The 17,583-nt window shown below is 37.9% G+C and overlaps 2 protein-coding genes across 2 annotated transcripts; both read left to right on the forward strand.

Moving 5' to 3' along the window:
* The first annotated feature begins 289 nt into the window (after positions 1–289).
* Positions 290–5,904, forward strand: psmd10 (proteasome 26S subunit, non-ATPase 10). Its single transcript, XM_037780171.1, has 5 exons — positions 290–478; positions 566–664; positions 2,042–2,188; positions 4,031–4,197; positions 5,400–5,904. Exons 1-5 carry the CDS (start codon positions 365–367, stop codon positions 5,551–5,553), a joined length of 681 nt encoding a protein of 226 aa, XP_037636099.1. The 5' UTR covers positions 290–364; the 3' UTR covers positions 5,554–5,904.
* Positions 5,905–8,253: 2,349 nt separating this feature from the next.
* LOC119494703 (X-linked inhibitor of apoptosis) lies at positions 8,254–15,674 on the forward strand. The gene is made up of 8 exons (XM_037780784.1): positions 8,254–8,445; positions 11,268–11,556; positions 11,651–12,218; positions 12,308–12,410; positions 12,525–12,603; positions 13,839–13,878; positions 14,500–14,682; positions 14,818–15,674. The coding sequence occupies exons 2-8, from the start codon at positions 11,317–11,319 to the stop codon at positions 15,009–15,011; spliced, it is 1,407 nt and encodes a 468-aa protein (XP_037636712.1). The 5' UTR covers positions 8,254–8,445; positions 11,268–11,316; the 3' UTR covers positions 15,012–15,674.
* Positions 15,675–17,583: the final 1,909 nt, after the last annotated feature.

Raw genomic sequence — 17,583 nt, forward strand, 5'->3', positions numbered from 1 at the left:
GATCTGACTCAGTAAAAAGAGCCTGACTTCCCATCACTACTTCGGGCACCAACTATACCTACCAAAGTAAAATATGTGTATGTTCGTTTAAATGCGATGAAGGGCATTGATAGCGTGGTTTCAATCCTCTAAACACATTTATATATATTCAATTTGTTAAGTGACTCAAATGGAAGAATAACTGAACGAAAAATAAAAACGACACGGCAATTCATTTTAATTTGAAAAGTAATGATAACGATAACCCATGCGGAAGTAGAATTCATGATTTCCTGAGTCATTGCAAACAAACGAAAACAACTCCTGAGCTTCACTTAACGTTAGCTCCTGTGACATTTATTTGACATTTAAAGTATATTTAACCATGGCGGGTTCTGTATCAGATGTGGAAGTGTGTAATTTTGCTTACACGGGACAGTTTGAGAAATTAAAAGAGTGCATTCTGTCAGATAAATCGCTTGCCTGCAAAACGGACCAGGTAAGAATATGCATGTTGTTTTGAAGGCACCTTAATGACTTCATGCAAAGTTTCCACGTGTTCACCACCGTCATTCTGTCATTGCAGGACCGTAGGACCGCTCTGCACTGGGCTTGTTCTGCTGGACACACCGACATTGTGGAGTTTCTGCTTGACCTGGGAGTTGAAGTGAATCTGCAAGATGATGTAGGCTTAAAACAAGTTTTTATGCAGTATCTATTTATTAGTATTTATTTGTGTCCTTTCAGGTGTTGGAGGGATGACAGGTGACATGTGCACCCTACAATATGTTGTAGTCAGGGAATGACATTTCAGGCCACCTGCCACCATGCAGATTCCTTATATTAAGAAATATTATTTTTAAAAAGCAATTCCAAAGTCTAAATTAAATATAGGTTAACACTTAATTTTACAGGTCCACAAATGTCATGGTGATTAGGTGATAATTAGCAAGTAACTAATTTAAAAATCTCTGCCAAATTACCCAAATATTTACCTCAAAATGTATCTAAAATTACTTTATTATAAACATTATTTAATAATTATATTCCGCTATTTCTCAATAGCTGGTAATTTATTTAATACATTTCCAGGAAAGGAATACAAAGTTAATTGATATGCTTTATTTCCATGTCTGCTGATAAATAGATAATAATTAGCATAATAACTTCTTTGAAATTTCTTTAAAAACCTCCCTGAATCATGACATCAGCTACCAGGTTACATTAATGGAGACAATAGCTCATTTGTCACTATTCGTTTTGGTTTTCCAACTCCGATGAGGTGCCTAAGGCCTAAGGGACCTATTTTCAAGCCTAAGGGCCCTATTTTAACCATTAGATGCTATTTTAGCACATAATTATTAAATCATGTTTATAATAAAGTAATTTTCGATACATTATGAGGTAAATATTGGGGTAATTTGCCAGTAATTCCACAGAAATTTTGAATAGTTTACTTGTTAATTATCACCTAATTACCGTGAAATTTGCTGACCTGTAAAATGAAGTGTTACCAAATATAGTCATGGATTAAGGTTACATGATATATTGCATAATTCTACAGTCTGGTACCACTGACTCAGTGTTTACAATTTTAAAGCGTTCTACCTAGATTTCAGAAGTGGCAGACAAAGCAATTGTGTGGCTAGTAGAAATGTTCAGTGACCTGCCACTGTGGCAAGTAAAGATTTAAACTTAATTTTAGACCCTGGTTGTAGTCCTAATAATACAGTAACAACCCAAATTGTGGCTTAACAACAACATAGAGTATAATTAATGCCTTTGTGAATCTGTCTCTTTCACCCCTTACACCCAGTAATTTTGTATTTACAATATCCATATAAAGAAAGTTTATATAATTTAGTTTTTTCATGTAAACATGTAATGTGTATTGACATTTAATTCGATGCAATGGGGGCTATTTAAGTGTTATAATAATGTCAACATCATGTGTGAAAATGCCATGATCTAGAATGTGAAGAGACACAATATGGAGTAATCTCAAAATGGTCCAATTCCTTTTGTTTAGTGAATTGACTACGTATGATGTGTTACTTCCCAGGCTTTGTGGACGCCTCTTCACATTGCAGCATCTGCAGGCAGAGAAGATATAGTGACATCTCTAATATCTAAAGGAGCTCAGTTGAATTCAGTCAATCAAAATGGATGCACCGCTCTTCACTACGCCGCCTCTAAAGACAGATATGAGGTGAGGTTCCCAGGTTGCAGTAACGTTGGCTGATAGTTTGATCGACATGATGCCAAAAGGCTGTACTACACCCCTGTAGTCTTAAACGTGTATTATGTTTCTTTCATGTCTTTCAAGTAGCTCTATACATGTAATAGAAATGATGTTTTATTTATAGTAGTGTTATATTTCTAATATCTAGATCTATTTATTTCTACTATGTTTGTTTTTACTTTATTTATTTACATACTTTATTGTGTCAGTACATAATCATTTATACATTTCCTTTCCTTTTTTATTTAAACATCTTCACACAAATGTTTTCATCAATTTGTATCTTTCACCTACAGATAACACAGCATATACACAAACAAACAACAAAAATATAAAATAAAATTAAAACAATAAAGTCAAAATAAAACGAAAACAGATCAAACAAAACGAGGGAAGGAAAAAAGGGAAAGGTTTCATTTGATTTGATTTCATTTGGAAACTATGTTGATAATTGATTAATCATTTAAGTCATATTTTAAAAATCAACAGATTAATTGATAATGGGTATACATTTTGTTTGCAGCCCTAATTTTTTTTTTTTTAGCTTTGGTGTTGCTTTTCTATAATTAAGGTAGAATTACCACTTGGATAATACATGTACTGCAGGATAACATTGCTATCAACTTCTGCAATATTTTGGAATAGGGACTTTTAATTGTTTAGTAGGACCAGGCATTTACTATTAGAGAGCAACAGCACCAACTCAAAATAAGTTTCATATTCAATAGTAGCAGAGTAGTAGCATTATCAGCTCTGAACCAGAGGCTACTTTGTGGGGGAACGCCCATTGATACTCTTTTTGAGGGCTTACCCTACTATACCATTTATTTGGAACCAAACCATATCCTGCATGAGGATGATGATATCAAATATTTCAGCATGGTATGCTATAAATGTGTAAGCCACACAGAAATTGAGCAACCCTACCTTTATGTTAAGACATTTTCCCTAACCATGCATTAGTGAGTTGTGAATAAAATAGAGTATGGGCCAACTTATGACCACACTGAAGTTAGATTACTTTCTTATACAGAGGTAAATGAATTAATATTAAGATTTTTTTTTTGTTTTCTTTGGCATACAAGAAGAAAGTCAAGAGCGGTTTCTAGAGGATATTATAATAAAGGCTGGCCGATAATTCAATATGATAATTTATTGTCCTTCAGTGGAATTGTATCGTGATGAAATCATCTATCGAGATATTGTGATACACAATTCCATTGTCTAAATTGATAACAAGCACATACTAACTCCCATTTTTGTGAGAATCTGATCAAACTCAGTTAAATCAAACTATAATCTTAATCTGATTATTCTGTGTTTGTGTGCATGCATGTAAACATAGTCAGTGTATAGCTGGAAATATGGATTCATTTTTTTCTCTTGAAGCAAGGTCCACACAATGTTTTAACTGACATGCATGGAAATCAGTCCCAGTGGTGGCACACTGCTACAAGGTGTTAATTATTTCCTATTTGGAAAGTTTAATGGGCAGTTTGACCGGTGTTTGTCAGGTCATGTATTGCAGATAAAAAGAAAAAGACTTTTCTGTTTTTGCTGTACATCCCTCATCACTGCAGAGGGCGACAACATGCAGAAAATCACAAACACTACACATCTAAATTGTAAATGTCTTTCTTGAATGAAATGAGTAACTTTACATGAAATTCCATGATGAACTGTGGTGTGCCTCTGAAACCAACAGAACAGGATCTGAAAATGTGCATTTCACATAAATGGGAAGACACTGTATTAAAAATAGATTTCTTGTCAATGACTTGTGGGTAACGCAGCTTTCACTCTTTATAGATCGCACTGCTGTTGTTGGAAAACGGAGCAGACCCCAATGTCAAGGACAAGTATGAGTCCACTCCCCTTCACAGAGCGTCTTCAAAGGGCAACCACCGCCTCATCCAGCTGCTTCTCAAACAGAGCGCCTCGACCAACATCCAGGACTCACAGGGCAACACAGCACTGTATGTGGGAATAAGTATAGTACACCATTGTGGCTGCTGGCACAAACACACAGTTGCAGTGGAATACTGTAGGCTGAAATGAACAAACCCACCCTTAAAGCTGCAGTCGGTAACTTTGAGCAAATATGATAAAAATATATATATACTTTTGTAAAACCATATCCTGACAGTAGTGCATGAGACAGGTAATCTGTGAAAAAAAAATCATCTGTGTCGTCCTGTGCTCATAATGGCATTTACAAGATTTCAAAGACTGGAGGAAAACAACCAATCAGAGCCGAGTAGTCTCTGCAGCAGCTATTAATCACAGCTCGCAAAACTCGCAAACTCCGATCAAACTGTCAAACTAGGCAGCGCTGATCAAATATGAATCGATATTCTGTTACTGTAATGCCTATTTCTCTCCTCAAATGTTTTCAGAAACATCTTGTAGTGTACTGTTTAGCTGTAAAATGAGAAGGTTTGCTCCGGTCGGTTGGCGGCTCTTGGTTTTGGCTCGACTGTTTTCAACATGGCGGCCGGGTCACGAACTCTCTCATTTTACAACTAAACAGTACACTACAACAGTGTTTAAAGGCAAATAATAGAACAGCTAGTAACAGTCTGGTAAGTTTAGAAAATGACATCACTTTACTCTGATGCAGCATTTAAAACCAGGACAAGACAACATTTATGCCATATTATGATATTACGGTATCTAAAATCTAAGACGACATTTTGTCTCATATCACGATATTGATATATGTGAACAAGTCATTTCGAAGAGATATGTTTGATAAATCACAACTTTGTTTTATGCCTGTGTTCTTGAAAACATACGCATGTTAAATACTTTATAAATGAAACCAAATCAATTCATTTAGACTTTCATATTAGATTCAATGTTCGAATCTGGCTTGAGGCCCTTCTGTGTGGTGTTTGCATGTTCTCCCTGTGTTAGCGTTGGTTTTCTCCGGGTGCTCCGGTTTCCCCCCACAGTCCAAAGACATGCAGGTTAGGTTAATGGTTGACTCTAAACTGCCCGTAGGTGTGAATGTGAGCGTGAATGGTCAGCTGTCTCTATGTGTCAGCCCTGTGATAGTCTGGCGACCTGTCCAGGGTGTACCCCGCCTTCACCCAAAGTCAGCTGCTTACAATATTGAAAATTAAAAAACAAAATGCATTTTTATATTTACAATCCTGCATGCATTTTTTTCCACCAGCCACCTGGCGTGCGATGAGGAGCGTGTGGAAGCAGCCAAGGTGCTGGTGGAACACGGGGCCAGCATCTACATCGAGAACAAGGAGGAGAAGACCCCCCTCCAGCTAGCCAAGGGCGGCCTGGGCAACATACTTCGTCGTATTGTGGAGGGATGATTCATTCACTGACCCGCAGGTCATGCTCCAGCAAGAAACCCCCACCATCGCAAGTTACATAATGAGAATTCTCATCCCACTCAGTCCTCCCCGAGCGGCCTGGTGTGACACATTCAGACTTGTAACAGGTGGAACATGACGTGGTAGCGGGAAAAAAGTTGACTGTACTGCTTTGTTATCAGATCCTCAGATAGGGCAGTGAAACTGCTCAGACCTTAGACGTCTGATCTCTCGTGCACCAAGTGCGGTCTATCCAACTCTGCAGCCTATTTTCTTATGATCTATTTCTTTTTAAGTTTGAATCGTTGCAAAAATGACCAAATAAATATGAGTGTTGTTGTTAATCATTCATTTCAAGTCATGTTTCTGGCCAAATCCTGAGGGAAATATCTGACTCTTTAGCTGCTAAACGCTCCAGCTAGTCGCCAACTGTGTCTGTCTGGTAATGAACAGGTTGTGTAGAGTGGGTTTTTAGAGCTTTTTCGCTGAAACCAGCTGCCTTGTATGGCTGAAAACAATGTTGTAAGAGTGAAACCAAAACAGTGTTGCGGGACATATAGCTAAACAGAATTGAAACTCGCTATAAAGCTCTGTAAAACCGAGAGTAGCTGCAGAAACGGGTGATAATTCCCACACACGTGACCCCTTCTTTGAAAGAAATTGGATATAGCCGCTTAAAGCTCAAGTAATCTATGTCAGAAAGACAGTGACCAAACCACTTGAAATATTAAGTCCTTTATCTACTTATTACATGTAAATATCCACATCATTGTGTTATCCACACACTGGCCTTTTGTTGTGTATATTACCGTAAATCCATGCTCTGGCATTACTCTTCTGTCTACAATTACCTACTTACCCATGCTTCTGCACCCAAAAGATCAGAGAAAATTACTCCCTTAGCTGTTTTTGGCAATTAATTATGTAGTTGATTGTAAGATTTTTGTACCTTTTAAAGCAGTTTACCTTACCTGCTTTCTGTAGCCTGAAATTGTATTTATTTAAGTATGTATTAGAAAATCAGCAAACTTTACCACCATGCCAACAAAATAGTCTGCCGGAATTATTTTATTATAAACTATTGGCTTGAATTATTACGCAGACATTAACATCAAGCAAGTAAGATTCATTTTTTGTTTCTCGTTTAATTAAATGTTGGGTGATTTAATCACTGTATAACTTATTAGCTTATAATAGTTTTTTAAAATATTTATTGTCAACGTATAGCTGTCAGATAAATGTAGCAAAAAAGTGTAAAATGTACAATAGTATGAAGTAGTACTGAAAGAAACTAAATAAAGTTTCTTTCCCCCACTGACAACAAATATGAATATATTGTGTTTGGCAATTAATTATGTAGTTGATTGTAAGATTTTGGTATCTTTTAAAGCATGTCTCAGTTTACGCTAGACCTGCTTTCTGTAGCCTAAAATTAAAATAAAGTGTGTTTTACTTAAGTAAAAGTATGCAAGTCTAATCAGCAGAATTTACCACCATTCCAGCAAAATGGTCTCTGCTGGAATTATTTCACTATATACTATTCTTGTTTAATTAAATGTTAGGTGATTTAATCACTGCATAACACATTAACTTATTATAATTTTAAAAAAGCTTCATCCCCAATGTATAGCTGTCGGATAAATGTAGTAGAAGAAGAGTAAAAGGTACAATATTTGAAGTAGTGTGAAGTAGCACTGAAAGAAACCTGTACTCAAGTACGTACATGTACTTAGTTACTTTCCCTCACTGACAACAAATATGAACGTATTGTGTCACACAAGCAACACCTACGGTATACTATCAAGATTCAAGATTCAAGATTCAAGCCCTTTATTGTCATTGTGTAGTACAACGAAATTAGACTGTGACAATCCCATAGGTGCTAAAAAAGATAATATAATAAAAAGGAGAGATAGTGCAATATAAATATAAAAAAATATAAAAGATAATACAATATAAAATATAAAAATACAATATGTATATTGACGAGATGACAGTTTTGCCAGATTACAGTTTTGCCAGATTATTGCACAAAGTGTCCTTCAGATAATTATATAATTATTGCACAGCATCATATAATTATTGCACAGAGTGATCAGCATGTTTGCACATTGCACATATCCGTAACAGTAGATTTACAGTACTTATATTGCAAAAGTGACACAAAAGTGACCGTGTTATTGCACATTTACATTGCATGTGTTCAACTCAGACAGAGGAGACGTCAAAGTTCAGGAGGTTTATGGTTTATATCCTTCAATAGGCTGTGTTAAATAAGATAAGATAAGATAAGATATTCCTTTATTAGTCCCGCAGTAGGGAAATGTGCAGTGTACAGCAGCAAAGGGGATAGTGCAAAAAACAAGATGCATCAGCTAACACAGTAAAAAAAAGAGCTAAACAAAGTGTAACAAAATATGAACCATTTAAATAGAAGGAAGTATAAAAATAGGAGCAGTATATACAGTATTGACAATAAACAGACTATTAATTATTATATTAACTATTAATTACACAAATTATAAATAATACAATAAAAAAATGTTTTTTTTGTGAACTGTTGAATCATAAAGTTGGGGTTTTGTTGGGAAACCCCCACTCAACAATTTATCCCCATGTATAAAATAGAAATTCCCCCAACTCAGAAATTCCTAACCACAGACAGAAAGTATACATCCTAATTTCCCTGACGTCACGATAGTGGTCACCTGGGATGCGCACGACAAGGTGCGCGGTAGTGAAACTCCGCTTGCTTTCACTTCCTCATAGCGAGGTCACGTCTAATAAACACATCTCTTTGATAATCACTGCATTTCTCCTGCAGGCGGTGTTCACACCCAAGAGTGACTGAAACTACAGACCGGAGGAGAGCTGGCTGTAAGCTACTAAAAGGTAATTATTGAAGTTTTGCAGTGGTAGTTTATCCAGTAACTTTTTGACGTCATGTAAAATAGCCATGCTAAGCTAACGTTAGGTCAGATTACATTTTCGCAATCGCGTTTACTAAGCAAACACTGCAGCTGGAGGACACTGATCAAAGTCCTACCCACTGTGTCTACACCTTACACCTTAGTGGCCTACTTTGAACTCACCGTATTGCTTTAGATTCGTGTGATCACCGAGCTAAAGCAGTGTGTGTTTAGCTAGTTAGCAGAGGTGACAGCTGTCAGATGTTTGCTTTATTCGGTGTGTTTACCAACCTGAAACTATTGTTGTTGTGTTGCTATTGTTTAACGCAAAGCTGCGAGACCTTTCTGGAGTTTGCGGGGCCAGTTACGTTACGGTCCAACCATTAATATATATATATATATATATATATATATATATATATGAAGATAGTACCTGGATGTGTGCGTTATGACCTGCGATCACATGGTTAAACACCTTCTGTGTCTGTGCATAAAAACTCACATTTATACATAAACGTTGCTGTTTTCTTGAAAGAATGTCGACTGATAGCTGAAGTTCAAGGATCAGAAGCTGCTCCCCTCAATAAAGCAAACAGACAGTAGATCAATAGTTGCTTAATCAGTACTGATATACTGTGTGTGGTTGCAAGTTGTTTCTGCTGTGGGATGAAGTGTAACTTAAAGGGACATTTTATTTGTTTTGTAGCTTCAAATACAGTTTATGGGAAAACAAATACATATTTTAGAGTGCATACGATATTTTTTTGTACCTATATGCTGGGCTTGAGTCTGCATACATTAAGTACAATATACTAGGGATCGACCGATTATCGGCCTGGCCGATATTATCGGCCGATATTCAGCATTTTGCCAATTATCGGCATCGGCATTTTTTTTAACCGATAAAATTAAGTGTAAGTTCCAATAAATATCCCAATCCTTTATGCCGAAGTTGCAGGAACACCACGATCTTATGGTCTATTTATATGCTGAAAAGCATGTCTAGTTTACCGGTTAATCAGTGGAACTGAAACTTGCTTTAGCTGCTGATTTGCGAACGTAATATTAATCGCCCGTATGAGTTGGTGTTTTTACATGAACGTTTACATGAAAAACGTGAGCTGATGTGGAGCGTCGTAGACCTTGAATTTTTTACACTTTATAAAACTTCAGAGATATTGTTTATTTATTTATTAAAATGATCAGTTAACTTTATAAGAAGCTGGGACCTCCCTGCACTTTTTGTTTTAAGATAATGTTGAAAAATTCTCTTTTAATTAAACATATGCTTTAATGCATTTCAATGAAGTTTTGTGTTATTCACATTTTTGACACCAAGATTTAAATTTTTACTGCAAATGTATATCGGTTCAAAATATCGGTTATCGGTCTCCTTGATTACTAATAATCGGTATCGGTCCTGAAAAAAACATATCGGTCGATCCCTACAATATACAGCTGAGAATACTACATAACCTTGGGCTATGTGACAGCAATACAATGGTGACAAATTAAAGTTCCACCCTCTGGGAAAATATGTACACTTTGGGGTGTGGTATGCCTCCCGTGGTGTGTTGCAACATAATTTGTGTGACTAAAACACACCATGTACCTCTGCTTTGAGTGTATGCCTGACTCAAGGATGAGTTATTATAGTTGTGCTTTGGCATGGTGTCTGTTGTTAGGTTACTGAGCCGTAGACAATCCTGAGTCTCTGGTGCCCATCCCCTCACATGGAACATCCAGTGGCTCCATGTGATCGCAGTCTGGCTGCTTCTCTTAAAGGCACAGTAACTCTCTAAGCCCAGATGTGCTAATCAGCTTTCTGGTGCGAGACAAATTTATTAAGGGTCGGGCAGCAGCTCTGCTCTTGTTTATGTCAATAATCTTCTTCTTTCTTCTTTTTCTTCTTCTTCTTCTTCTAGATGTAGAAAAAGAAGTAGATGTAGTGTGGTAAATTGCAGAATTTTTGAAAGGATTTTGAATTCTATCCTCATGTGAACCATTGCAGTCAATGGAAATAGAGCATCTTTAAACATCAGTTTTGTTTGTTATTAAGATAAATTACAGACCTCTCTGTGTTGTCTTGATGAATTGCACAAATTCTCAGAATTGTCTTGATAACTGAATTTTTGACACAAGTTTGAAATCTGCTTTTACATGCAACCCTTGCGATTGCCTAAGTCATAGTGTGAAGTCATAGTGTTCTAATGCCTTAAAGGTTAAAGATAGTGGACCGTTCTGTATTTCTCATTTGTCTTCCTCCTCTTCCTTTTTTCATCTTCCTCCTCCTCTTCATCCTTCTTCTCTTCCTTCTCAAAATGCCTGGCCTTGACCCACAGCTGCACAGCAGCTATAATTTAATTTAAATTGGCTACTTTTCAACCCTGTGAAATAAATGTAATGTGTGTATATTATGTGTATTGTAGGCCGTTAGCTACTTTTTTTTTTTTTTTTTTTTACTTTTTCCTATGTTAAATGCTCGTTGGTGGTGACGAGGCTCTGCAGATCATAGCTGGGTGAACCAAAGGATGAAACCTCACTTACATTATTAGACATTTAAAAAAACTCTGTGATTAATATTGCTGCCACTATGAAAAAAAGATTATTGTTATAATGTGAAAGATTTTTTGAAAACACTAAATCCCTCTGTGTAGCATTTAAAGGCAAACATTTAATATATAGTTTATAACCGACTATAATGTAGTCATGAGCAGTAAATGTTAAGTGTAGCAAGAAGTGCTTAACAACAAAATGTATATAAACCTAACAGCGTATTTGTTATTTCTGTTTTGTCTACTTCAGTCATTCTTCCATCATTAGTCCACTCAGCAGTTTCCTGCCTGGTTCCATCATGTGTGATCTCAGACAAGACGGCAATTTGGAGGCAGACCACATGGCTGACTTTTCCCTGATGAACAGCCGCCTGGACTCATTCCGTGGCTCCAGCCTGGCCCAGCAGGTACCAGCGGACAGATTGGCCCGGGCCGGCTTCTACTTCACTGGCCACGCCGATCGTGTCCGTTGTTTCAGCTGCCAGAAGACTGTGGAAAACTGGTGCAAGGGAGACACACCTGTAGAGAGGCATAAAGAGGTAATCCCAACAGTAATGAAAAACTAACTGGATTTAACTTTTTTGTTTTCATCCTGTTCTAAGTAGCTAAATCATAATTTCCCAATTATTACAGGTTTCCCCATCATGCCGGTTTCTCAGCTGCACCCACCGCACCAATTTTAACCCGAGTTGTGATACCAGACTGACCAACGGTTCCACCTACAACGAAGAAGCAGAAGACATGGAATATCGTTTGAGAACGGGAGAGGTGGTTGATGAGTCCACCTACCCGATGGTCCCACACATGAGGAGTGAGGAGGCCCGGCTTCAGACCCTCTCTTCTTGGCCCCCTACTGCTCCCGTGAGACCCCGAGACCTGGCCCAAGCCGGCCTCTACTACGTGGGGGAGAGCGACCGGGTGCAGTGTTTCTGCTGTGGTGGCATATTGGGTGGCTGGGAAGCAGGGGACACCGCCTGGGGAGAACATGCCAAACATTACCCCTACTGCTTCTTCATCCTGGGGCACGATGTGGGCAACATCCCATACCAGGGGGATATGGAGGAGGAGGAGAGCGGCAGCAGACAACATGCAAACACTCGTGTCCCCATGGGGAGTTTGGAGGAGAGGCTTGGAAGCTTTTCAGGCATCCTGCACCCTATTAACCGCGAGAAGCTCGCCAGAGCTGGCTTCTACTGCGCAGGTACAGCACAGGTGCAGCATTGAGAGACTTTGATTGATTAAATGTTTTTTTGGGTATTTCGCAAGACGATATTGTGTGTGTCCTTGCAGGGACTGGAGGGGACAAGGTGTTGTGTTTCCGCTGTGGTGGAGGTTTGAAAGGCTGGCAGCCTGAGGAAGACCCCTGGGAAGAACATGCCAAACACTACCCTGGGTAAGAACAGCCATGATGGTCCCCCTTCTTAACATTTATATACACAACAAAAAAATAGTTCCTTTTGCTGTGGCATTTGATTCTGTTTTAATACAATATGTTTTTTTTAATCAGATGCAGCTTCCTGTTAGCAGAAAAAGGACAAGAATTTGTCAACAGCATCCAGCTACAAGACCCACGACGAAATGGAGCTGTAAGCATTCAGTGTTTGTACATGCACCTGAGTAACCGGGTTGTTAGTGACTTTGCCAAGTAATCTGATTTTGTAAACCTCATGTAATTTAAGAAACCAGATTTCCTTAATCAGCATATGGACTTAAGGAGTGAACACCTGATTTTCTGTCCAGTTGCTGATTTCTCAAACAATGTAAGGTGGTCGCGCACATCCGAAACCGTAGTAGGCCAGCGCTGGACCAATAGAAGACAGCAATGAAAAACGCAGAAGAAGGTCCGCACACTTTAGCTCCTTAGAGTGCAATTTATTGGCACATCTTCGTAAGTGACGTTTCAAGCCCAAACTCTGGCTCGAAACGTTACTTTCGAAGATGTGCCAAGATGAGCTACAGTGTGCGGACCTTTCTCTGCGTTTTTCAGTTGCTGATTTCTACCCACGTGTTTACATGTAGCACATGTGCATGATGAAGACCCTGGAAAGCTAAAGTGTTACTGTGACAGCAGTGAGTTAGGATAAAAGAAAATATTATTACTCATAGTGGTGCTACTTTTTATCCAAAATATGGCTTAAACTGAAATAAATATCTTCCAGCCATTTAAAGGATAAAACGCTGTCCTAAAGCAATGATCACATGCCCCTATGTACTTTTAAAGCATTGTTGGAAAGTGTTTTCAGTCCAAAATTCAGAGCCTTCGTTCTGTGTTAAAATGACCTAAATTCAGCTGAGGCTAATGTGAGGCTTCAATAATCTGAATTAGAAAAACCAAGTACTGTAGATTTCTTTGGAAATTACTGTCTTTTTAGTACCAAATTTCGTCTTTGTGTGTAAACAAGGACAGATTTTGTCCCCAGTCTCTTACATTGAAATCGCTTTTAGAGGGGATCTCTTTGCAGCCTTTATGGACAGGAGGAACAATTCCATTAGCCAATAACTCTATGTACATAGAGTATGGGCATGTAAGACACACTTTAAAAATATTAACCTATCTGCTAATTGCAGTAATGCACACAGTCCTGTGGCACATACGGTAGTTTTGTTTTGTGTTGGACAAATTGAAAAATAACGCATGTTTACAATATTTAAATGATTATACTTAGTGCTGTAATGTTTGTTGTTCTCTGGACAAATATACATCCTTTGGCTATGTGGAAAAATTAGTAATCAAATATGTTGTTACCTGTAAGTGATGTCCCTGAGGCTTTTGTTTTACTGGCATTATTTTGAAAATAACTATGACCATGTTTGTTTTCAGACTTCAAGTCATCAGAATGGATTTTCCGGACATGGGAATGGTAAACATTAACATTTCTTAATTTGATTCTTCTGTTTTCATGCCTCCGTGCCGGCGACAGCCGTGACCAGAGGCATTATGTTTTCGTGTTCTCCGTCCGTCTAGTTCGTTCTCGTGAACGTGATATCTCAGGAATGCCTGGAGGGAATTTCTTCAAATTTGGCAATGTCAACCCTGACTCAAGGATGAACCGATTAGATTTTGGTAGTCAAAGGTCACTGTGACCTCACGTCCATCCCACTTTCTTGAAAGCGATATCTCAGGAATGCCTGGAGGGAACTGAATTACATCTGGCACAGACATCCACTTGGACTGGAGGATGAACTGATTAGAATTTGGTAGTCAAAGGTCACTGTGATAACTCAAGAATTCATATGCTAACTATGACAATATCACACAAATGTCGAACTGGATAAAATGATGAAGTGATGACATTTTGAACAGACATGGATGTAAACTGCAACTTGACTGGTTGGTGGAGGTATACAACCCTGAGGCAGTAATTCTAGTTTGAGGATTTAAGAATAATTTAAAACACCACATTATACCGGTAACTAAATAAAATAACGTGACTGAATAAAACAAGTAGTTTTGTACGCTGATGTTTCCTCTCTGTGTTCAGAGGTGCTGCAGTCTGCCATGGCTCAGAAGGCCATAGGGATGGGTCTAGAGCCCAGTGTGGTGGAAAAGACCATCTTGGAGAAAATCAGTAGGACAGGCTCAGCCTACTCCACCCTGGAGGCACTTATGGAGGATTGTCTCAACAACACACCAGACAGTGATGCTGCCAAGACACAGGAGCAAGGTACTGAACCCCCTGAATGCTGAACCAGGTATACCACAGCATAAACAAAATACTGTTGCTGACCACATAAAACAAAGCCTGAGCAGCAGTGATTTAAATATGAGCAATCACATTTTTGATCTTTTTTTCTTCCAGATGAGGACCCACTGGAGAAACTACGGAAGCTGCAGAGGGAGAGACAGTGCAAAATATGTATGGACAGAGATATTTGCATTGTCTTCATTCCATGTGCTCATCTGGTCTCTTGTAAGGAGTGTTCAGAGTCGCTCACCAAGTGTCCGATCTGCTGTGGAGCCATAACACAGAAGATCAAGACCTATATCGCCTAAGGGAATCACGGACTCTTGCCAAACTTCAATGCTGCTTTCTCACTATCGTTATAATATTGTATTTTAATATTAAATGTAGATAGCCTGTGATATATTTAAGGACCATGTTGTTTGTATGATTATGAGGATGAAAGAATGTGTACACGTCACAAGGAAACAATGTTTTCACAATCGCTGAGATGGTACATAGCTGTTAATATCCAGATGGGATGATATTATAAATAGCTGATGTTGATTTTATAGGTCTTTTAATGAGTACAAAAACTTGTAAATACACACTAAAGGATAATTTTGCCAGAGGTGCCTTTCTCTAGGTTTATGTACTTGTGTCTCGTTTTGTTATTTTTAATTTGGAAATTTTTGACGGGGCAATTGAACTGGACATGAGATGTGATGTCAGTTGCTTTCATACACTTATGTATCCCGCTCATCTGTTTTGTCTGGTGTACTTATGGACTCAATTTTCTCAATGTGTGCTGCTCATGTATTGAAACTTATAGAGGTAGATCAGTAAATCCTGGAAGACTTTGCTTTATAACTGACAAAAATCAACTCTAATTTAGGGCCTGCAATTAATCAGTGTGGTGTGAAATTATTTTACCATTCCATCATGCAATCTGTTGTGTCATCAAGAGTGAATAAATTTGAATGTTTGGACTTAAACAATTTTCTTCTTTGATTATTATTACACTTTGTATTTTCTAACCACAACTGGTTGGATTTGGTGTTAAGAGGACACCAACTCAACCATGTCACCCACTTAGAAAGGGTTTGTTTGACTTTGTAAAACCAGTATCCTGAATTTTCCTTTTGCAAAGAGCTCCTGTAGATATTAATATTTCAAATTGGTAATTACAACAATATTGGGCTATGGGAGCAGCTTGCAGGCAATATCTAGATTAATTATCTGCATTTCACTCTATATACAGTGGATACATGGATAGATGGATAGATGGATAGATAGATAGATAGATAGATAGATATGGTGTAAGGTGGCCAAACCAAAATATATAAGGATGAATTAAATTCCCTGTGTCACAAAAGGAATTCATTCATTCATTCATTCATTCATTCATTTTAGTGATAGGGTATCTCAAATAGGTTAGTGGAAGAAAGCTGAACTGTGTGGTGGTAATGAGCCTTCTATAGAAATTAATAATAATAATAATAATACATTTTATTTAGTGGCGCCTTTCTGGAAACCCAAGGACACCTTACAAGGATCAGTTTAAACATACACAGATAAAACAAATAAAAACAAAAAGACATGACAGAGACATATTTGTGCAGACACATATGATGGGTGCTGATGAGTACTATAGAGAGTAGAATTATTTAGAGAGAATTATCTTTTCTTTTCTCTTGTTCAAAATGAATGGGATTGAGATAGATTTTAAATCAGTATTTTACCGAAATAGTTCAGTTTAGTTTCTCATAGCATGTCGCCAATGTTTCCCTGATTTGTGTGCCTTAGGGTGTTGTCTGAGTTTTATTTATTTATTTATTTAGTTTTTGTTTGTTTTGGGGGGGGGGGTTTCCCTTTAACTACTTATGTTCTTTATATTTGCTTGTCTCTATTTTTGTTTGCCCTTAGGTCCTAGTATTGTCTGTTTTTGCTGATATAAAGAAATGAGGCAGGATACACACCCCACAGGAGTCTGTATCACTGACATGCACATGCCTCCTAATAAAAATATTTGAAACGTAGTTTCTCATAGCGTTTCCCTGTAGAAGAGAAGACAAAAACACATTCATAGAACAGAAGCGCCAGTCTCAAGATGTAGTATCAAGTTTACTGCAAAAGGAAATACCAGTACCAGTTTTACTTGGGAAAGGAGAAGGAAAAGCGGTGATTAAAAGGAAAGGAGTGGAGATATGGCAGAAAAGATGGGAGGAGTACCAGAAAGGAAGGAGATATTTCAGAATAGAAAAGTCGGTCATAACAAAGAAATACAAAGAAAGGAACAGAAGGGAAGAAATCACCACAACAAGACTCAGACCGGATCACACAGGTCTTAATGGCACTTTGGCTTTAATGGGGGAAAAGGAACAGTGACAAGTGTGGGGATTGTGGTGTTAAAGAAAATGTGCAGCATATCCTAATTCATTGTAAAAAGTATGAGGCTGAAAGACAAAGACTACAGGACCAAGTCAGAGAGGAGGGACGGGATTGGGATTTGTTGGGGATACTGGGAACAGAGGACTGAGGAGTGTTGAAGGCACCAGGAAGGCTCTATTAATGTTCTATTAATGTTCTATTAATGTTCTCAAGAGACACAGGATTGGTGGGTAGAATTAAAGAGTAGCAGTAATGTGTCAAATGACATGATGTTACACACTCTTGTACAGTAGGTGGCGGTATGCACCTTAAAGTTGGTTGCCATTCGCCAAAAACCGAGAGAAGAAATTTAATTCTCAAATTCATTCACATAATACTAGACAGGTTAATCATCTTCACCCGCCTTTTTACAAAACAAAACTATGGTCAGTACTCCCTCAGATATCGTGGTGTACAAATATGGAACACCAAAATACATGTTATCAAGAGCTCATTATCCTTAGCACATTTTAA

This window comes from Sebastes umbrosus, chromosome 9, assembly GCF_015220745.1.
Source record: "Sebastes umbrosus isolate fSebUmb1 chromosome 9, fSebUmb1.pri, whole genome shotgun sequence".
In the NCBI taxonomy this organism is placed as follows: Eukaryota; Metazoa; Chordata; class Actinopteri; order Perciformes; family Sebastidae; genus Sebastes; species Sebastes umbrosus.

Excerpts from the sequence above, each read along its gene's own strand:
- psmd10 (XM_037780171.1), top strand. The coding sequence starts at position 365 with ATGGCGGGTTCTGTATCAGATGTGGAAGTGTGTAATTTTGCTTACACG. Across the intron at positions 479-565 it reads TTGCCTGCAAAACGGACCAG|GACCGTAGGACCGCTCTGCA; the intron begins GTAAGAATATGC and ends CTGTCATTGCAG. Across the intron at positions 2,189-4,030 it reads CCTCTAAAGACAGATATGAG|ATCGCACTGCTGTTGTTGGA; the intron begins GTGAGGTTCCCA and ends CACTCTTTATAG.
- LOC119494703 (XM_037780784.1), top strand. The coding sequence starts at position 11,317 with ATGTGTGATCTCAGACAAGACGGCAATTTGGAGGCAGACCACATGGCT. Across the intron at positions 12,604-13,838 it reads ACCCACGACGAAATGGAGCT|ACTTCAAGTCATCAGAATGG; the intron begins GTAAGCATTCAG and ends GTTTGTTTTCAG. Across the intron at positions 14,683-14,817 it reads TGCCAAGACACAGGAGCAAG|ATGAGGACCCACTGGAGAAA; the intron begins GTACTGAACCCC and ends TTTTTCTTCCAG.